Source organism: Athene cunicularia (genome assembly GCF_003259725.1).
Source record: "Athene cunicularia isolate RWA chromosome 2 unlocalized genomic scaffold, athCun1 chr2_part2, whole genome shotgun sequence".
NCBI lineage: Eukaryota > Metazoa > Chordata > Aves > Strigiformes > Strigidae > Athene > Athene cunicularia.
The window spans coordinates 5,509,477-5,526,843 of record NW_020799096.1 but is presented as its reverse complement, the minus strand read 5'-3'; the positions used below and the strand labels follow the sequence as shown (position 1 = coordinate 5,526,843).

The 17,367-nt window shown below is 40.2% G+C and overlaps 1 protein-coding gene across 5 annotated transcripts in view; it reads right to left on the bottom strand.

Moving 5' to 3' along the window:
* The window catches only part of ELMO1 (engulfment and cell motility 1), a 307,238-nt gene that overhangs the window by 12,648 nt on the left and 277,223 nt on the right, over positions 1-17,367 (bottom strand). For all 5 annotated transcript variants that reach the window (XM_026843869.1, XM_026843870.1, XM_026843871.1 and 2 more), the window contains 3 exons: positions 16,364-16,527; positions 10,771-10,883; positions 2,696-2,803 (listed from right to left, as the gene is read on the bottom strand). In XM_026843869.1, the coding sequence (XP_026699670.1) occupies positions 2,696-2,803; positions 10,771-10,883; positions 16,364-16,527 (385 nt within the window). The remainder of the gene's footprint in view (positions 1-2,695; positions 2,804-10,770; positions 10,884-16,363; positions 16,528-17,367) is intronic.

The window sequence follows — 17,367 nt, the reverse complement described above, 5'->3', positions numbered from 1 at the left end:
TTCTACAATCTATAAATAATCCATTATCCTTGTGGGTGCAGAAAAGCATAATAAATATAGAGAAGCGTAATAATATGAAAAATCTGTTACTGCCCAGTTCTCTACAAACTCTAATGGAAATACTGGAGAGGAGAAATGCATTTTCTCGTCTACTGGGTACAGCCACACTATATATTTTATTACAGATTACCTCAGCGCCATGGTCAAATGGATAGCATGGGATATAATAGACATAAGGACTTTTTTTGTATGGAAAACTAAAAGAAATGGAAGTTACTTGGCCCTTAACTATTAAACCTCTCCTGCCTTTAGTCTCAGTATTTCATGCTGTGTCCCTGATAACATGTCTCTGACACTACTCTACTTTTTGGTCAAGAAGAGGTATTTTCAAGAGGAGAGAGCGAGCTAGGACAAACTGGGAACTAAAGGAGATACCTGACCGCATCTATGGTAGAAAGGTCTTCTTAATAAGAAAGAATTCTTGCCATTTGCTGAAGATGCTTAGAAAAACAATTTATTTGCTTGCATAAGGTAGAGTTTTCTCAAGTTAGATCTCCCAATCAAAAAGGTTTTTTCTGCAAATTTCATATGCTTGATCTTTGTGATCTGGAATACAGTTACTATGGGAGATCACAGGCTGATGTGACATCCTGATTTTTATTTATCTGGAACTTGGCTTATTCCTTCCTTTGAAAAAATAGAATCAAAGACTTCAGACAGTATCAGAAGCTGACGACAAGATGCTGGAGGGTGTGAGCACAGTTGTGATGTGCTCACAACAGATAAAGCCCTGAGAAAGAGGGCAGCTGTTTCCTGTCCCAGCTGGAGTCTGCACAGCTTGTTGGCTGCCAGCCTGAAGAGAGGGGTGACATTCACAGAAGTGAAAAGGTTAAAACCCCCCACACTGATTTTTGGAGATAGGCACCAGTTACTCAAGCTTGGCAAGTAGTACACAATATGCCCTATGCTGCTTCTCTCGGTCCTTCATTTTCTAACCCACCTATTCTCTTTCATCTGTTGACTTGCTCCCAACTGCTGACAATCTGGTCATTGTATTCAGATTGCAATAGTTCAAAATTCAATATACGTCAATCCAAAGAACACTAGAATATTTCTGGAAAATGTTTTGGGAAATTCCCAAGCCAGTCTGGCCTGATGCATCTTGAACAGTAGTGCCACTTTATAAGCTTGTATCTTTTCAACTATTCTCAACTCTGTTTAATTAAACTCTAATGTGGGTGGCACTGTGGTAAACCTCATATCCTTCATAGGCTGAAAACCTAAAATACTGATGAAATAACCGTTATCTTTCTCAAATTGCATCAGTATCTGCTCTGCCAGCAGGCATGCACAGGGAACATGTGGGTCTGGCCCAATGGTTTCTGAAGTAGAAGATTTCTATCCCCATGGGAATCTGACATTCCTGAGGAGGCTCAAGAGCCTATGGAAAATGCAAATGCAAGATGAAGCCAGTCAGGGGTTTGAGCGTGGAAGCGTGCTCAAAGCAAAATCCGGGAACTGCTGGTCTCATAACTGTGCCTGCAGTTGTGACCTTCACTCTTCTTCTGTCATTCTGATGCTACTGTAACATTCAAGGGCTATTTCTCCAAGTCTCATCCAGAAAAACAGCCTCTTCCAGTGCTAATGCAGCAATGTGAGCCCCTGTCCTACATTCTGCCAAGACTGCAGTAAGAGCGAGAAATATCCTTGAGGCAATCTGTAAGGCAATGAAAACAAGGGAATGTGACTGCAAACTGCCAGGGCTTCAGCATCAGACAGGCTCTTCCTCCTTCCTTCCCTGTGTCTGGGAGCACTTTGAAATCTTAAAAAGTGCTGACTGGAGACAGGTTGGGGAAACAGAAAAGAGAAACAATTGTTTTACTAATATACAGGAAAGTTTAAATTACTGATTTCCTTCTTTCTCAATTTTCAGTCTGGAAAATTTTCCAACTTCTGAAGAATTAGTCTTTCTGTCATTCCACGAACAAAGTGGAGCTACCAACTGAAATATTTGTACAAGCGTGTCTAATTTGATAATGCCAAGAATGGCATTTATTACTAATGGAGATTCAGAAAAGAACAAAAGAAATGAATCATTATTCAGTGCTTGATTTCTTGAAGTCACTTTCTGGTGACAGAACTATGCTGGTCATTATTTCTGTTACCATAAAAAACTTTCCCAGTATTGCAAGTTAAACCTCTACAACTCACGTTGAAAGCCGAAGAAGAAATTATCACAAGAGTATGATTTTTCTGAAGGCCCCCTAAATTACTTTTATCCATAAAAATATCGCAATAGATCCCCTGGTAGGAGTTGTCACAGGGGCATGTCCTCTCCCAGCTGGGTACACAGTAATGGTGAAATGCTCTCAATACTGTTCACAGCAATGTGTCATCTTTAAGTCCACTCCTCACATTAATGAAAAAGACCTCTGCCTGCCACAGTTTTCTCCTCCAGTCACTAGAATGTTTGCCACAGAAGAAACATCTGTCTCTGTGGACAGGAAGGGCTTCTGAATATGTCCAAGTATTTTCATTTCACAGCTGCAGTTAGATGAGCAATGAAAATGAACTGTGCTCGCTCTGTAAACAGAGCTGTTGATAGTGTCCTGTGTTAGGAGAAATCTATTACAAGTTATAAAGAGGAACTAGCATAAAAGAAGCAAAAGTAGCACAATCTTTGTGCATGACTTACATTTATCTTGCAAGGAATCATGGGGGACTTCTCCCTGGGGACTTTCTTCCAAGTCTCCATAGTGCAAGACCTTGTGATTAGGTGAAAGTCGACAATACCAAAATTTGTCTGTTAAAATAAATGCATTAAAAAAGGTCACTAACATGTCTTCATCAGCATTATCAATAGCATAGGAGAAAGCTTACTCGAACAAGGCACTACAGGGAAGGAATGTCTTTTTTCTTCCAGGAGGAATGTGTGGCGTTTATTCAAAGTAGGGCAGGGACTTTGCTCAGTACTTTTACTTGATCAAATGAAGGTGGCATTAATCTACCTTTTTTAATTGACTTAGCACCGGCTCCAAAAATAAATACTAGTAAGACAATTGACTGAGCTTTACATGATATTATATACCCTCATGGACAGAAGACTGGCAAAGTAACCACTGCTTTGAGTGGATAACTTTAATGTACCAATAAAAGCTTCATTTTTAGCACCCACTGTGTGAAAATTAAGCCCTGCCAGCTGTCTTGTGTGGGACACCCAAAAACTGATACATTTGAAATATCCCATACTTTATGAAAATTATGACTCATGTCTTTTTATAGACGTGGGAGAACACCCCCATATTTATGGAGGGACTGGACATAACAAACACGCAGAGATTTAAAAAGCAGATGTTAAGTCCCTTGTCCTGAAGATAACTCAGTGCTTTGCATGGTCACAAATATACATGTGACCATGCAGTCACACTCCAGTTTGCATTTTAGCCCTTCCTAGGAGAGGTATATTTACATCTCCTGCCAACTCCAGCTTTGCAGAGACAGGCCTCCATGCTGCCTAGCGTGCAAGGGTGGTGCTTGCCAATTCCCCTTCTGAAATGGCAGGAACGAGGTTACCCTTCCTTCTCAGAGCACTTTCTATTTAATAAACAGATCACATCATGTTAAGCTGTCAAAAATACAATCTTGTTACATCCAAGCTATAAACCTTCAGAAGCTCAGAGCAAGGCTAGATGTTAAAACGCCAGTGTGGGGTGGGGGGGAAGCTGAGGGCTTCTCTGGCTCTGTGCTTCTCTTGTTGTTGGCAGCACTGATGCTGTGCCAAGAAGAAGCATAAGGGACAATTTAGGGGAAATGTTAACATTGCTACAGCCCCATGGTGCTGCAATCACCGAGAGCGAATGGAGCCACAGTTTGGATAAAGCGTCGGAGGAGCTGTAGAACCACCAGAGCCAGCATATGTGAGTTCATTTAGGGTGTTAGCAGAGCAAAGATTTCTTGGCTCTGTTAGTAAAATATTGGCTTTCTGGACCCAACTTCTTTCTAAAGGACACTCTCCAGTCCCTTGGCCAGCCATTTGAAATACAATGCAATGAAACACAGAAACACAATTCAGCTTTGAATGGCAGAAGTGAGCTTCCACATGCACAAGTAAATTTCTCTGTCATGGCTGGTAAAAATGTTTGGGGGGGAAAACCCCCACACACTTCAAACCACATTCTGAGCGTGCAGCTCCTTCTACAGCAAGGTTTCAGAAGACCTTACAAATGGCTGGCAAAGGCTCAAAACGGCAACGGGAGAGATTCTGGTTACCTACTTCACAGGAATACAATACTGAAAGATTTATGGTAGAAAGCCTGACATTATGATTTTGTGATGCATACAAGAAGAGCTGCTGAAATATAAGCAACCCTGGACTGTAAGCAGTACATACAATGTTGAACAGTATGGGGTCAAGAGGAAAACCTCACTTGCAAAGCTTTTGCAGGGATTTGAAACTAGAGCGAGCAGGAGCCCCCATTCAGTAGACTGTAATCTAAAGAGCACACAGAGAATCAACTCACTGGACAATTTGTGTGTCTCAGAAGGATGCCTGTGAAACTCTTCTAGATTTGTACCTTTTACAAGGAGTAAGAAACGAGAAACGTGATATGACATAGGGAACTACCAGAACCGTATCAAAACCTGATGCTTAAAAAATATACCCTGTTGAATCTGATCATAGACCAACATGCCCCTTGCCTATCTAAAGAAAAGCCATGAGTAATTGTAGCAGGAGGCTTTCATGTCTAGCTTTAACTGCAACCTCATTTGTTCAAACAAATATACGTTTCCAACTCTAAGACTGAAACACAATTTTTTTCCTAATAAAAAACAACACGGTCTCACTACCTTCTCAATAACTTGGCCAAAAAGATGGTTGTAACTGAAAAAAAAAATACCATTAATTCCTTTCAATTTAGAATAAATGGGGCTGGTGGTGTTAGCAATAGTTTGAAAAAGTTTGGCTCTTTAACCTCCTGGGGGTTATAGTGTTTTGGTAACTTTGGTCCTGCTTCAATACCCTGCTCCAATAATAGAAGAGGGGAAAAAAAAACCAACCCTTAGTGAAAATATCTTATTTCATTTTCAGGAAGGGGTGGCTTTATGGGAAGAAACCTTAGCTTGGAAACTTGTGGACCCTTTTACAGCAATTCCCTATAACCCAAGGTTAATTAAAGAACTAACAGCCTAACTTGTAGCTTGAAGCATATCCAGCACAATTCTCCTGTGGGCTCACTAATACCTACCACTGTGCCACAGCCTTGCTGTCAAAGGGAAAACCCTTAAATGAAACCTACAAATGGAACTAATGAGCTTCCCTCAGCTGCAGCCACTACATGACAGCACCAGCCAGGCCGAGGAGGGTGATCAGCACCTTAGTGATGGCAAGTAACCCTTGCTTCTATACCCACCTCAGCCTCACCAGCTGGGGTGTTTTTTTCGGCTGTACATGATATTACAAACAGTTTATCAGACAATATCCCACTTACTCAATCCTTGGAGGGGAACAGTTTTAAACAAGATGCATGTTATTTTACTGTAGTGCAGGTGCTGTACACGATTTTATTGGAAAAGTAGTGTATAAAATACTGCTGCAGTCAAAATAAAAATGGTATTAAATTGCTTCCACTGACAAAAAAGGTGAAGAAATCTTAATCCAGAACAGCACATGGGAGGTGGCAGTATTTGGTTTCAGCTCTAAATTGATAAACAAAAAAAAATAAGCAGAAGAAAAATCTCTTTTCTACCATGTTTAGAAAGTGTTGTTTATAAAACAAGGAAAAACTATTGTCCAAACTCTCCAGAGCTCTTAAATCCAACTCTGCAGAGTTGCCACCAGAGACTTTAAAGACGGGACAGGCATTTCTCAGTAGATCTTGTGCTCCACAGTTGGAAGACTGTGTGGATGTGCACACCTGGAACGGGACAACTGTCTGTTCAGGAAGAAGTAGAGTTTGGTTTGGGTTTAGGCCCAGTCTTGTGAATTTGCCCCAAAGCCTAAGTCCCTTCTATGATCTACAACTCTTATTTTGTATTTGGTGTTATTACAACTGCCTCTGTAAAACTCCTCCTCAGAGCAAGCAGCTGTAGGGAGGGCAAGTCACTAACCACAAAATCTTTAAAGATGATGTGGGCTTGTGATTTCATTGCAGTTTTTGGACACTACGTCATTTATACTTTCCGGTGAGTCCTCATGTATTTTAGCTCACCGACCACTGATGCAATCAAGTCAAGGGGCTAGAGATTCTTCTTTGGGAAACAGAATTAATCATTCTGGGTTTTAGCCTGAAAAGGTTTCAAACAAATTGTTCTGATTTTCAGAAAACTGCTAAAGCAGTCAGTGGGTTAAATATATCATAGCACACTGTTAAAGATATAGAAGGAGTTTAAAAAAAACAACCCAAACCCAAATAACAAAATCAGCTACAATTTGTCTAGAAGAGCAATATTCAGAACTGTGACCAAATAGTAGGGCACATAACATTTTGCTACATGGGCTACAGAGTGCTTGGCCATTCACATAGTGTGTTTCCAAGCGCATTAATGGCCAATGACTCATGCCCTTAACAATGCTATCCCAGGTAAACAAGTGCTGTGGTTAGTACAGAAGTGCTCTATAGTTAGAATCTAGGGAGAAAATAGCTCAGATGTGTATGGACAAAAGTCTTAGAGTATACATCTTAGAGTATACATTTTATCTCAAGATTGGTCCAGATTACTAGAGAAATTTTGTTCAAAGAAAATCTTCCTCATGGATTTACCAACAGGAACACACTTTTAAATATGTCAGCGAAAACATATGTATTTGTGTAGATTTTAGATATATGTACTGTACGTGGACTCACCCTTTTACTTTCATCGTGTTCTTTCTCTAATACAACTATAGTGACACATTTTCACTTTAACTGGTCTTAACTACTTAGATGAAAGTCAGCAAGCCCTGCTTGCTGTCGAATAATTGACCTGTATCAATGCTGGAGGCATATTTGGCTAACCAGTTCCTCTCAGCAAGTCACACACTCACAGAATATTACTTTTATGGGACTATGGAGGGTGGGATGGAGTAGAAGTAGCAAAGAGGCTTGGCAGTAAAAAGGACAAAAGTTTGTGTTCTTGTTCGGAAGAGTCTGAGTTACTTACCCTAGCAAGAGATAGAAAACCTGTCTTCACTTGATTTTTTGTTTTAATTTAAGCTCCTTCCAGGTTACTTACATGGTGCCATGTGTTTTTAATTTAATGGTGTGTATCACTAGGCTTTCCTTCCCTTCCAAAAATTAGTGTTCAAGAAACCTCATATTTGGCTGCAGAACTATTTCAATAACAAGTAATTTCTCCACAATCTTTACAAAGCTAAAAGGGGAATTTATTTCCAAGAGTGCACACAGCAACATAAACTAGAAATGTACTGGATGACAGCATCAGAAGTATCTATTATCCTCAATAAAATGCCTTTATCTGCTACTTAGCTCTACTGCAAATAATAACTTTTGGGGTTGTAAAGTGCTTTGCAGGCTTTCGCTTTAGTCTTCTTCCCTTTCTTTTAGGAATTAACTCAGGAAGGAGGAAGCTGAAGAGGTCTATCTTTCAGCTGATGTCCACAGTCAAGGAACAAAGAGGGGATTTGCAGAGCTTCATGATTTGCTGTTGAACAATGACCAGAAGGGCAGGCTAGATTTTGCTATTTCATTTCCAACTGATTAAGAATGTTTAATAAAAATAGGAGTTAGTGCTGCAGTTCTCCTATAAAACCTTGCAAGGCAAATATTCTTTGAAAGTCCTAAGGATCCCCCTGGGACAACAGTGGTATTCCTGAATTTCAGCTACAGACAGATCCTGCTGATATGATAATCCTGTGCTGAAACATAAAAGACAGAGATCTGATACAGATACCTTACAGCTTAATCTTCAGCATCCCCTCAAGGAATGACCTACTATATTGGAGGCTTTTCAATGCCAAGTGTTTCACCTCTTCTCAAAAGGCCTGAGAGGCTGTAAACTCCCTGCTTATTTTTTTGTAAGTCAGTTTTTTCAACTTAATGTGACTAACCATGTGTGTCCTACCACATGTTCAAACAACAGCAGTCTTAACAGAAGTTATCTCTGGAGTCTTTATCATGGGATAATGCCTGATAATTATTTTTTAACTGAGCAGTTTAATGCTTTCAGCTTCTCCTGTGTAGGGCATGTTCAGGTTCTTCTTGTACAATATGTAGATCTGCAACATTTGTTCCAGGATTGTCTCAAGGGGAAAAAAAAAGAATCATAGGAAAGGTAGAAGAAGCAGTACACATACTGAAGTAAAACACCTATCTGATCTTAATGTTCTTACAAGCAGGTTGCCACATAGCAAGCAAATTGCCATACCTCACAGCACTCCCCATTTCTGTTTCAGCTCTGTATCAACTTGGATGGACCACAGCCCTTTGAGAGCCTTGGTAACGGTCCATGGCAAGTGAATGCAAGTTGAAGCAGTGGGCAGGTGATGGGGCTCCTGAACCCCCAGGTAGCACAGGGCACATGTACATGGAGGTTGGTTTGTGGAGGGGAGATGGGGAGGTGGGATAAGGCTAACAGAAGACACACTCAGGAATTTGGGACTTGTACTGTTTTTATCAAGACATTTAGAGAAATTTTCTGAAAGCCTGACTGTCCCGATGTGTAGTATCACTAGCTAAACCTCCATCCTCCACTCACTTCAAGTCCTAGTTCTTGACATCATGACAGCCCTGGCTTTACAGCCTGCTCTGCTTGGGGTACAGGAGACCCTGAAAGGTAAAGGCTGATTTCAAGAGAGCTGCTTCTGCTTTGTGCCAGCTGCCACTATCTGCTATTTGGGCCGTGCCGTAAAAAAGGATCTCAATTGAATGGCTTACATGCTTGTGTTTACAAACCATACTTTGCTTCTTCATTAGATTGCACAGGGTTAGACCTTACTGAGTTTAGTCCTGGTGGCCTCATGCATCAACATCTTCTGTAAGGGTTGTGTCTTCTCCCTTGGTCCCAGGGGGATAATTTACATTTCCATTTCAGGGAATACAAAGAGTCTAACATAAAGCACACAAACCTCTTCAGGGCATGTGGAAAAATGCCCTTTCAGATGGGCTTGTGTCTGACAAAACCCAATATATTTCAGAGAAGATCAAGCTCTTTGAGGCATGGTCGTGTGTTTTATTTGTTTCCAAAGAACTTTTTTGGCCCTGCATAAATATGACATCAAAGCAATTAATTTGGTGGCCTATACAATTCACTCCAAGGCATGATACATAGGAACCTTCTCAACTGTGGACCAGAAAATTACGCTGATTTTATTTTAAATATTTTTTTTTCACTTCAACTGCACTCATCTAAGCTGAATCAATTTATTGCCCCTAATGCTTTCGATCCTATAAATCATGAACTAACAATATTTTAAGATAAAATAAAAGGTCTATCTTCCTCTTGGAGGTCTGCCAAAAGAAGAACATTTGCCACAAACCCTGCTCCTTCCCTAGAGTTTCAGTCATTTGGATTAAGGTTCGGAGAGAAATAAAACAAACAACCCTCACTGCTGATAGCTAAACCAAACTACACGTTAGTTTAGCTACTTGCACTCTGTGAATATGCTGCTGAAAGAAAAATATGTATCATGCCTCCCTGTGAAATCTGTATAGAAAGACACAGCGAAATATTAATGCTCTTTCCTTAAACTCTGTGCAGTGGGCTTCACAGGTTGTTTGTAGGCTTGATAGAGAAGATATAAAGGTACAATATATTTTTCTGCAACTCAACCCTTTCATAAAGGCTTTGAAATTTTCCAAAATAACCTCCCTGCATTCAAGAAAACTGCCTCCTTGTTTGTATAGAAGGAGGCATTGCAGGGATACTTCTATCTGTGAAGAAAACAGTTTTCCCCTATTGATCCAAAGGTCTCAAATAGTTATCTCTGTCTGTTCTTACTATTAGCTTTTCTAACATTGCCATTTGTTTTCTGCTGTAAAATACTATACAAATTAGAATCTGAATCATCACAAAATGAGGGTTTTAAAGGTAAATTTTTGGATACAACTTCTACTTAGTCTGCTGAATTTACACTATGTCCCCATTATTTTGTCCAGGGAAAGCAGCATGCATCTTTGAGGGAAAAGAACCATAGAGAGTTTGACTGTACAAAATGAGCTGTAAATCTAGCATTGAGCAATGACTCACAGGATTGGGAAAATAATCTTCTCACGTCAATCAAGTACTCATCTGAAGGTACACAAATTACTGATCTAAGTGCTTTTTAGAAGTACATTTAAACACCATAATATATTTAATGTGTACAGTGATATAAGACAAAAATCAAGGACAGGCAGTATGAGAGGAAGGGGGGACAGAATGAGTTCATCACATATATCAAGGTGGTCCAAGTCCGAGACATTCAAATTCTGGCTACACCAAGTTCCATGTGCTATTCCTGCAGAGGCAGAGATTTTGTTTTGAGATGAACAAGAAGTCTTTTCCAGGCAGAAATCAAAATACTCAGTTCAGAGTGCAAGACTGCTGCTTGAGATTTTTGTCAAATGTTGGACTTGCTCCAGATGATCTGTGTGATGAAGCCAAAACCCGTTCCAGGGAAACACAGGAAACCCTACAACAACTGTCACTAGGAGATGCTTTCAGATGCCCCCTGGTAAAAGCAGTCAAGACAGCACTACAATCAAGGATCCTGCTACTTAAAGTAGTATTCCTCATCTGAAATTTTAGACAAAAGTGACAATAAAAAGCCAGACTAGGCAGTCTAAGCTGTACCTTGCCGACGCCGACTGTTGAGTTTCCTAAAGCAGGTGCCCTCCACAAGTCGGTTGAGACGTTGCTGCTTGATCAGTTCTAAGATCTCAGGCTGAATCTTCTCTTTCAGCTCCCTTGGGAAGAGAGAAAGTAGGCACATGTCAAATTCAATCAAAGACCATCCTCTTCCCTCTGAGACAGAGTCTCACAAGATATTTCTGCAAGGAGTTTAAAGGGGACAACTCTCACAGGCAGGCTCAGGTCAGAATCTAGTCTGTTCCAGAAAAAAAAAAGCCTTTTTCTTATAACAAAGAACAGGAGGCAAAATATCTCTGTTGCAGACATGTCCCTGATACGACATCAGTGTATGACTCAGACAGGTTACTTATTTGTTTCTTATTTTACTCATCTAAAAATAATGTTTACTATAATGCATCAACAAGGTTTTCCTGCAGCAAATAATGCTTTTTCATCACAGGATCACTGTGAAGCTTATTTGAGGGTCTGTCACCTTTTGTTGCACAATCCTCTACTGGTACACTTTACTAGCACTGTTATTTAGGACAACACAAAAAGGCTAAAGCACATTTTAAAACAATGATAAAAACCAGCAGGCAATGCCAATAAGCTAAATTAATACCACTATATGCTTGTTCTTAATTCCATGCCATTCAATTATTTTGTTATCAGAATTTTGTGGAAGACAAACCCATGACTAGGGATTGCTAAAGGATCAAACTTTACCCTTGCCCAAGAGTGCAGAAACCCACAGTGCATTTAGAAATAATATTATATATCCTCCAGAAAATCAATTTTCTGCATTCTACTTTGATAAGAGTTCAACATGTCAAGAACTAGGCAGAAAATCCATGCACCAAACTTTATATTTAAAGTTTGATTTCATACACCATCACATGGATTCACAGATGTCTGAATTCATCAGTTATATCCTCACTTAGATTCATTAAGAATACATAAAAGACAGGTTTAAACATCAACTCGACAGCAAGCCTAGTAAGATTAAAAAAATAACTGAATGTGTAGAGGATTTATAAAATATGAAGTGTGTCAGAACCATAATTTCGTATTGCTGTGCAAATTAGGTAATACCAAAAAATCATTCTGTCTGGCAGTATGTTCCAGCAATTGTCATCAAAAGGAAGCAAAGCTGTGGTATCCCATAGAGACAAAAAAAAATTTATCTCTTTTTGAAAACTGAGGAGCCCAGCCTCTGCTGATATCCACATTCATTTGGATCTATACTTTTGATCTGCCAGACCCCCACTGAAACCACTGCAAGTCCTCTGCTAGAAAGATCAGGTCTTTAAAAATAAAAAAAGCCATCTTTCCTCCAGGTATTAACAAAATGGTTGGAGTTCCTGATGCATAACCCACTGCATATTTACAAGCTGTGAAAATCCAGCTGGTCAAAAATCAAGGAAGCATTGTAGCTATAGAAACAGGCCACCTTTTGAAAATGTATTATTAGTCCTTTAGGATAATTTTCAAGCACTACTGTTCTCTCATTGGAAACTAAGATATGAATATGCTGAATGGTTAAAAAAACCTGTGATTAGAAGAATTTTGTGCTTGAAAAAATGTCTTGCCGCTACTGAGCTGATGAGCTTCCCCATTCCTCAGGTAAAATCTGGGAGCAGGGGCTCTGCAGAACAGTGTTAAAACAGAGTGTGGATTACTCAGAGGTCCAGGCTGAAGACTAAATCTCCACCTGGACTGATTTCAAACGTTCAAGACTGGTATAAACATCAGTTTGATATTTAAGTAGTTTAATACAGAAATTGAAGAGTTATCATTAAATAGGTGTTAAAGATATATACAACATAACAGTTGTAAGACAGTACTGAAAAAACAAAAATGAACGGGTCACCCAGCACATTAACATCTGACTGTTTGCTCACAGTACTCCCTCTTCTGCCCTCTAAAGCCCCATCTGCCCTTTACAAACCAGAGGAAGAGGAGAATTTTTAACCAATCCAAAAATAAACAGGTAATGCTCTCTCAAGTACTTTGTTGTCTAAGGCAGACTTTCCATAGGAGGAAGGGAGGTAGGAAAGGGACACCACCTTCCGCCTCCTTGCTGATGTGCTGGAGTCCCTCTACACATGTGCATATATCTGCTCTCACAACCACAAAGCTCAGAGGTAGTATTTTCTTATGTTTTACAGTCCCCAAACGTGAACACACAGAGGTTGTGGAGACAGCTCATTACTCCATGGAGAAACAGAGTCTTCAGTAACTTTGGACTTTAGTGACACCCCATAAATCCATCCATCCCTTGCTATGGTCACCTGCACTTACTGTCCTCAGCAGCTCGTGTCAACACATGGTTACTCTGACTTGTACGGTTTTCAGCTATTTTTCAGGTACCATGACTCCAGATACATTTTTGCAAGGTGATCCGGCCACTTAGTGCTCCTCACTGTCAAGGTTTCTGTTCTACCACTTCAAGATGACAGAAATGGGGCAGAACAATGAAACCATGTCACACAGTTAAACAAAAGATGTGCTTCTTTGAATCTTTGTATTTCCTTCAGAAAGCCATCTGAAAGCAAGGGAATTCAGTTCCTCAGGGTCAGTGTCTAAAGACGGGAGGGTTAGAAAAAAAATCTCTGTACAAAAAATAGGTCCTCTTGCCTAATTTTAAAATCAAACAGGAACAATGAGCTGAAGGAAGATCATAAATGCAAATATGTTTTGTGCAAGTTTTATTTATTGTCCTTCAGGTGACATCAGCTTAACAGTTTGTGCCTTGTGAAGAGAGAGAGAACAAACTTGGAAAGTCTAAGGAGACAGCAGCTTTAGAAATTGCTATTAGCTTCCTACTGTGTTCCTGTCACGTAAGAAGGGCAAAAGTTAGTGGGCTGGTAAGACAGAAGGGTTGAGGGAACCACACAGTAATATACACGATCGCTAATTTTCTGATCTCACTGGTCTTCACACTACAGGCCATTCTAACATGAGTCACTTGCTTTTAAAATAACAGACCTGAATTGTCGGCACATCTGAAAATCATTAGAAATTATTTTTAAATTATTCAAATGATACTAATTCTTCTTCAGCAGCAGTTATATCTGTTCCCAGCTTTTATCTTTCCAGCTTACAGTTAAGACTCTTGTTAGCTGTTTTCATTTCAGGATGTGGCGTATTACAGACATTTAAATCATTACAACACAACAGAAGAGTAATCCCAGTACTGCTTTCATGTATTTTGTCCTTTTATCTTTCTGGCTTGTAGCTATACCCTCTCCTAATCACTTCATACATTCAGAGTAGGCATTAGTGACTCTTTCTAGCATTGCAGAGAAATCTGTAAGATAAAAAGCTGAGAAGCATCCACATCCCTCCATTTCCCTGCATGTTGCTGATTTTCATACAGATATTCCTTAGCAATGGCTCCTCAGATGACACTAACTCTCCTTTAACCAGCAACCTTCCACTTGGACATCAGACCTTTACACAGTATTAACCCATCTCTGTTGCCATGTAATGTGTCAAGGAGATCTCCGGTCCTCTACAGGCCCACAGGATTCCTAGACACCTTCTTCCACAGCCATTCAAAATGAACCGGTGATATGCTATCATTTTGTTGTGGAATTGCAGTTTGGATGATCAATAACGATCCCAGAATCTTGGGTCAATTCTATTCTGAAGGACTTTTTACTTTCCCTAATCAAAAGCAGAAATTGAAAAAACTTCATCTCACATGATACGACAATGCTCATAAAAAAGAAACAACAAATCCTTGCAAAAGAAGGTTGTTGTAGTTAGGAGGATCTAAGGCAACACTTGCCACCTTACATTCAAATCCAACTTAACTGAAGCTTTTCTCACCCGACAGCTTGAAAACTTCAAACTTCAGTGCTTCATACAATGAAACAGCAAAAGAAAGACTTCTATCACGTTCAAGGCAGGAGAAACCATCATCTGATTGCCATATTCTCATGTAGAACTAAACAAGGCCTGCCGACTTTACATGCGCAAACTCTTTTAGCATATCTGCAAGGCTTTAAAATATACAGCACAAACCACGATTGCTCTCTTCAATCAGTCTCCTTCCCTACAATGAGGCCATGATTCTGTACTTCTATCAATTGTGCCATCTATGCAATTTGAGAGAGTTCAGTACAGGGAATCAAATCAAAGCAGAAAATGAAAGAACCATTTCTTTTCACAGTCAAGAATAAGTGATCATGGATGCAATCAAAATGCAAATGCATAGAGTTAAATCTCTGCAAATGCAGTTGTGATTGCTTAAACACCTTATCGATTCACTTAGCCTTTATAGCCTTTAGGCTTAGCCTTTGTCCTGAAACTGAAATGAGTCTCTGGTAACACTTCAGTTGCTTTTAACTATTTGTGTTGGCTGTTTCACTCATTCCATGATGGGGAAGGAGCCTGCCCTGTGACAGCAACTAGCCAGAGTGATACTGGAAATAAAGAGCTTGCAGAGGACACTGGCAAGGTTCACAAGGCTAGGTGATGGTGCAAGAGAATATAAATAGCTGATCTGTATCATACTTAACCAGTTGATTCATAGGGAATTTAGGGAAAATGAGAAGCTTTGGTGACAAGCTTAGCAGTACCGAGCAGCTCTGAGCCACTCAACGTTGCAGGGGACTGGCAGGGGATTTCCGAGCAGTGTAATGATGCAAAACTGACTGGAACCATTTGTAGCTTTTTAATTGATGCATTACTATGAGTGACATCAGTTCTAATTGGGCATTAGGTCCTATCTTCTAATACACTGAAAACATAAAAGAAGCATTCCTGCTTTGATCCACATTGGTATGATTAAAGTTTAAAGTGTGTAATTCTACTTGGCTTATGCTTCTGCTGTTGACCTGCTGCCCCTCGAGGAATACGTCCCCAGAGCTTGTACTTAGATAATTATATCCTTTAGAAATTAATCAAAATTAATATCCCACTTCTGAATCCTGAAGTGCTCTGGTCCAAACCCTTCTCTATACGTTTGCCTTGAAAAGGAGATTTGGAAAAAACACAAGCCATTCCACTTGAAACATGATAAAGATTTCATGACATTTCAGCTTATGCCTCTGGAGTCCTCACCATTTCTCTGCTGACCTCAAAAGTTTTCCCTGTCTTGCTTAGAGAAGTGCCACTTGGAGTTTTTAAGGCCTTTGGACAGAAGACAAAGTTGTGGTGTTTTTTTGTTGTGTTGGGGTTTGGTTTTTTTTTGTTTAGGTTGGTTGTTGTTGTTGTTGTTGGTTTGTTGTTTTCTTTTTGTTTGTTTGTTTTTGTTTTTGTTTTTTTTTTTTTAATGGAACTACCAGCACCAAAACCAGGCTCACAATCATGCAAAGCTAGGAAATATCAAAGCATTGTTTCATACAAATAAGCCACGTGAGACCCTGTCGGGATTTGCTGAATCTGGTTTAACTGAATTCAAAGAAAAAGTTGTGATTCCCAGCAGAAGAATGCATAATGCATTTCAAGCAGCGCTGCACTACTGCTTTTGAGCACGGCTCCCTGGACACTTTTCTTCCTTGGGTTCTCCCAGAAGAGCTCACAAATGTCATTCACACTTGTTAATCCTTCCATGCAAAAATGAGTGGGGAGAGAAGACAGTACTTACAGAATCGGACGAGACTGGAAGTCTTCCTGGTTCATTCTTTCAGACTGGCGTATTTTCAGTATTTCTGTGTAACTGAGATTCTGAAGTTTGCTCTTGAACTGATCCAGGGAGCTAGGCTTGGTAGTGAGTGCTCTCATTATCTGTTCTTTCACTACCTGCATTACCTGTGGTTAACAAGGAAAGGAGAAGAAAACCTGTTTTAATACTTTCTGCACTTTTGTTTCAAATCTTATTCTGGGTCACAGTAAGATTTCTAGGTACAGAAGATGATTAATGCTATGTGGTCTCAAGACAATTTTTCAATAGCATAACCAGAAAATAAGCCAACTTCTGACAGGTCATCACAGTTTACAGAAAAAGCTCATCTAATCTGTAACAATTGTGTGTGTGTGTGTGTGTGTGTGTGTGTGTGTGTGTGATTTATTGCTTGGCTGTCTCCCTAGACAGCTAAATTACAATTGCTGATTACAGGATTTTAAGTCCCACTCTGTCCATGGTTTGTGTGCTAATGGCAGCAGTAGCGTGGCTCTTCTGCATTCTGAGCTGATGCTCCCATCATGTCAGGGACAGGCACACATACAACACCAGACTTGCAACAGCAAACTAAAGCAGTGAAGTCCTAAGGAACTGACTGAGAGCACAGATGCACATCCTGACTTCTGCCAGCTCAACCCAGGGGAAGTGCACAAGTTGCAGGGACCACTCTTAACTGCCCACAAGAGAGACTACAGGAAGTTTTTCAGGTCTTACTGCTCTCCTGCTGTGTCCTGGAGCTGCTGTCCTGACCAGCAGGCATTAGCACAAAGTGGCTAACTGTGGCCCATTGCTTCCCTTATTCCTCAGGCCCAGAGGCAGTGTGCACACACTGAAGCACAGGAGATTCCCTCTGAACATCAGGAAACACTTTTTCACGGTGAGGGTGACCAATCACTGGCACAGGTTGCCCAGGGAAGTGGTGGAGTCTCTCTCCTTGATGATACTCAAAATCCATCTGGACACAGTCC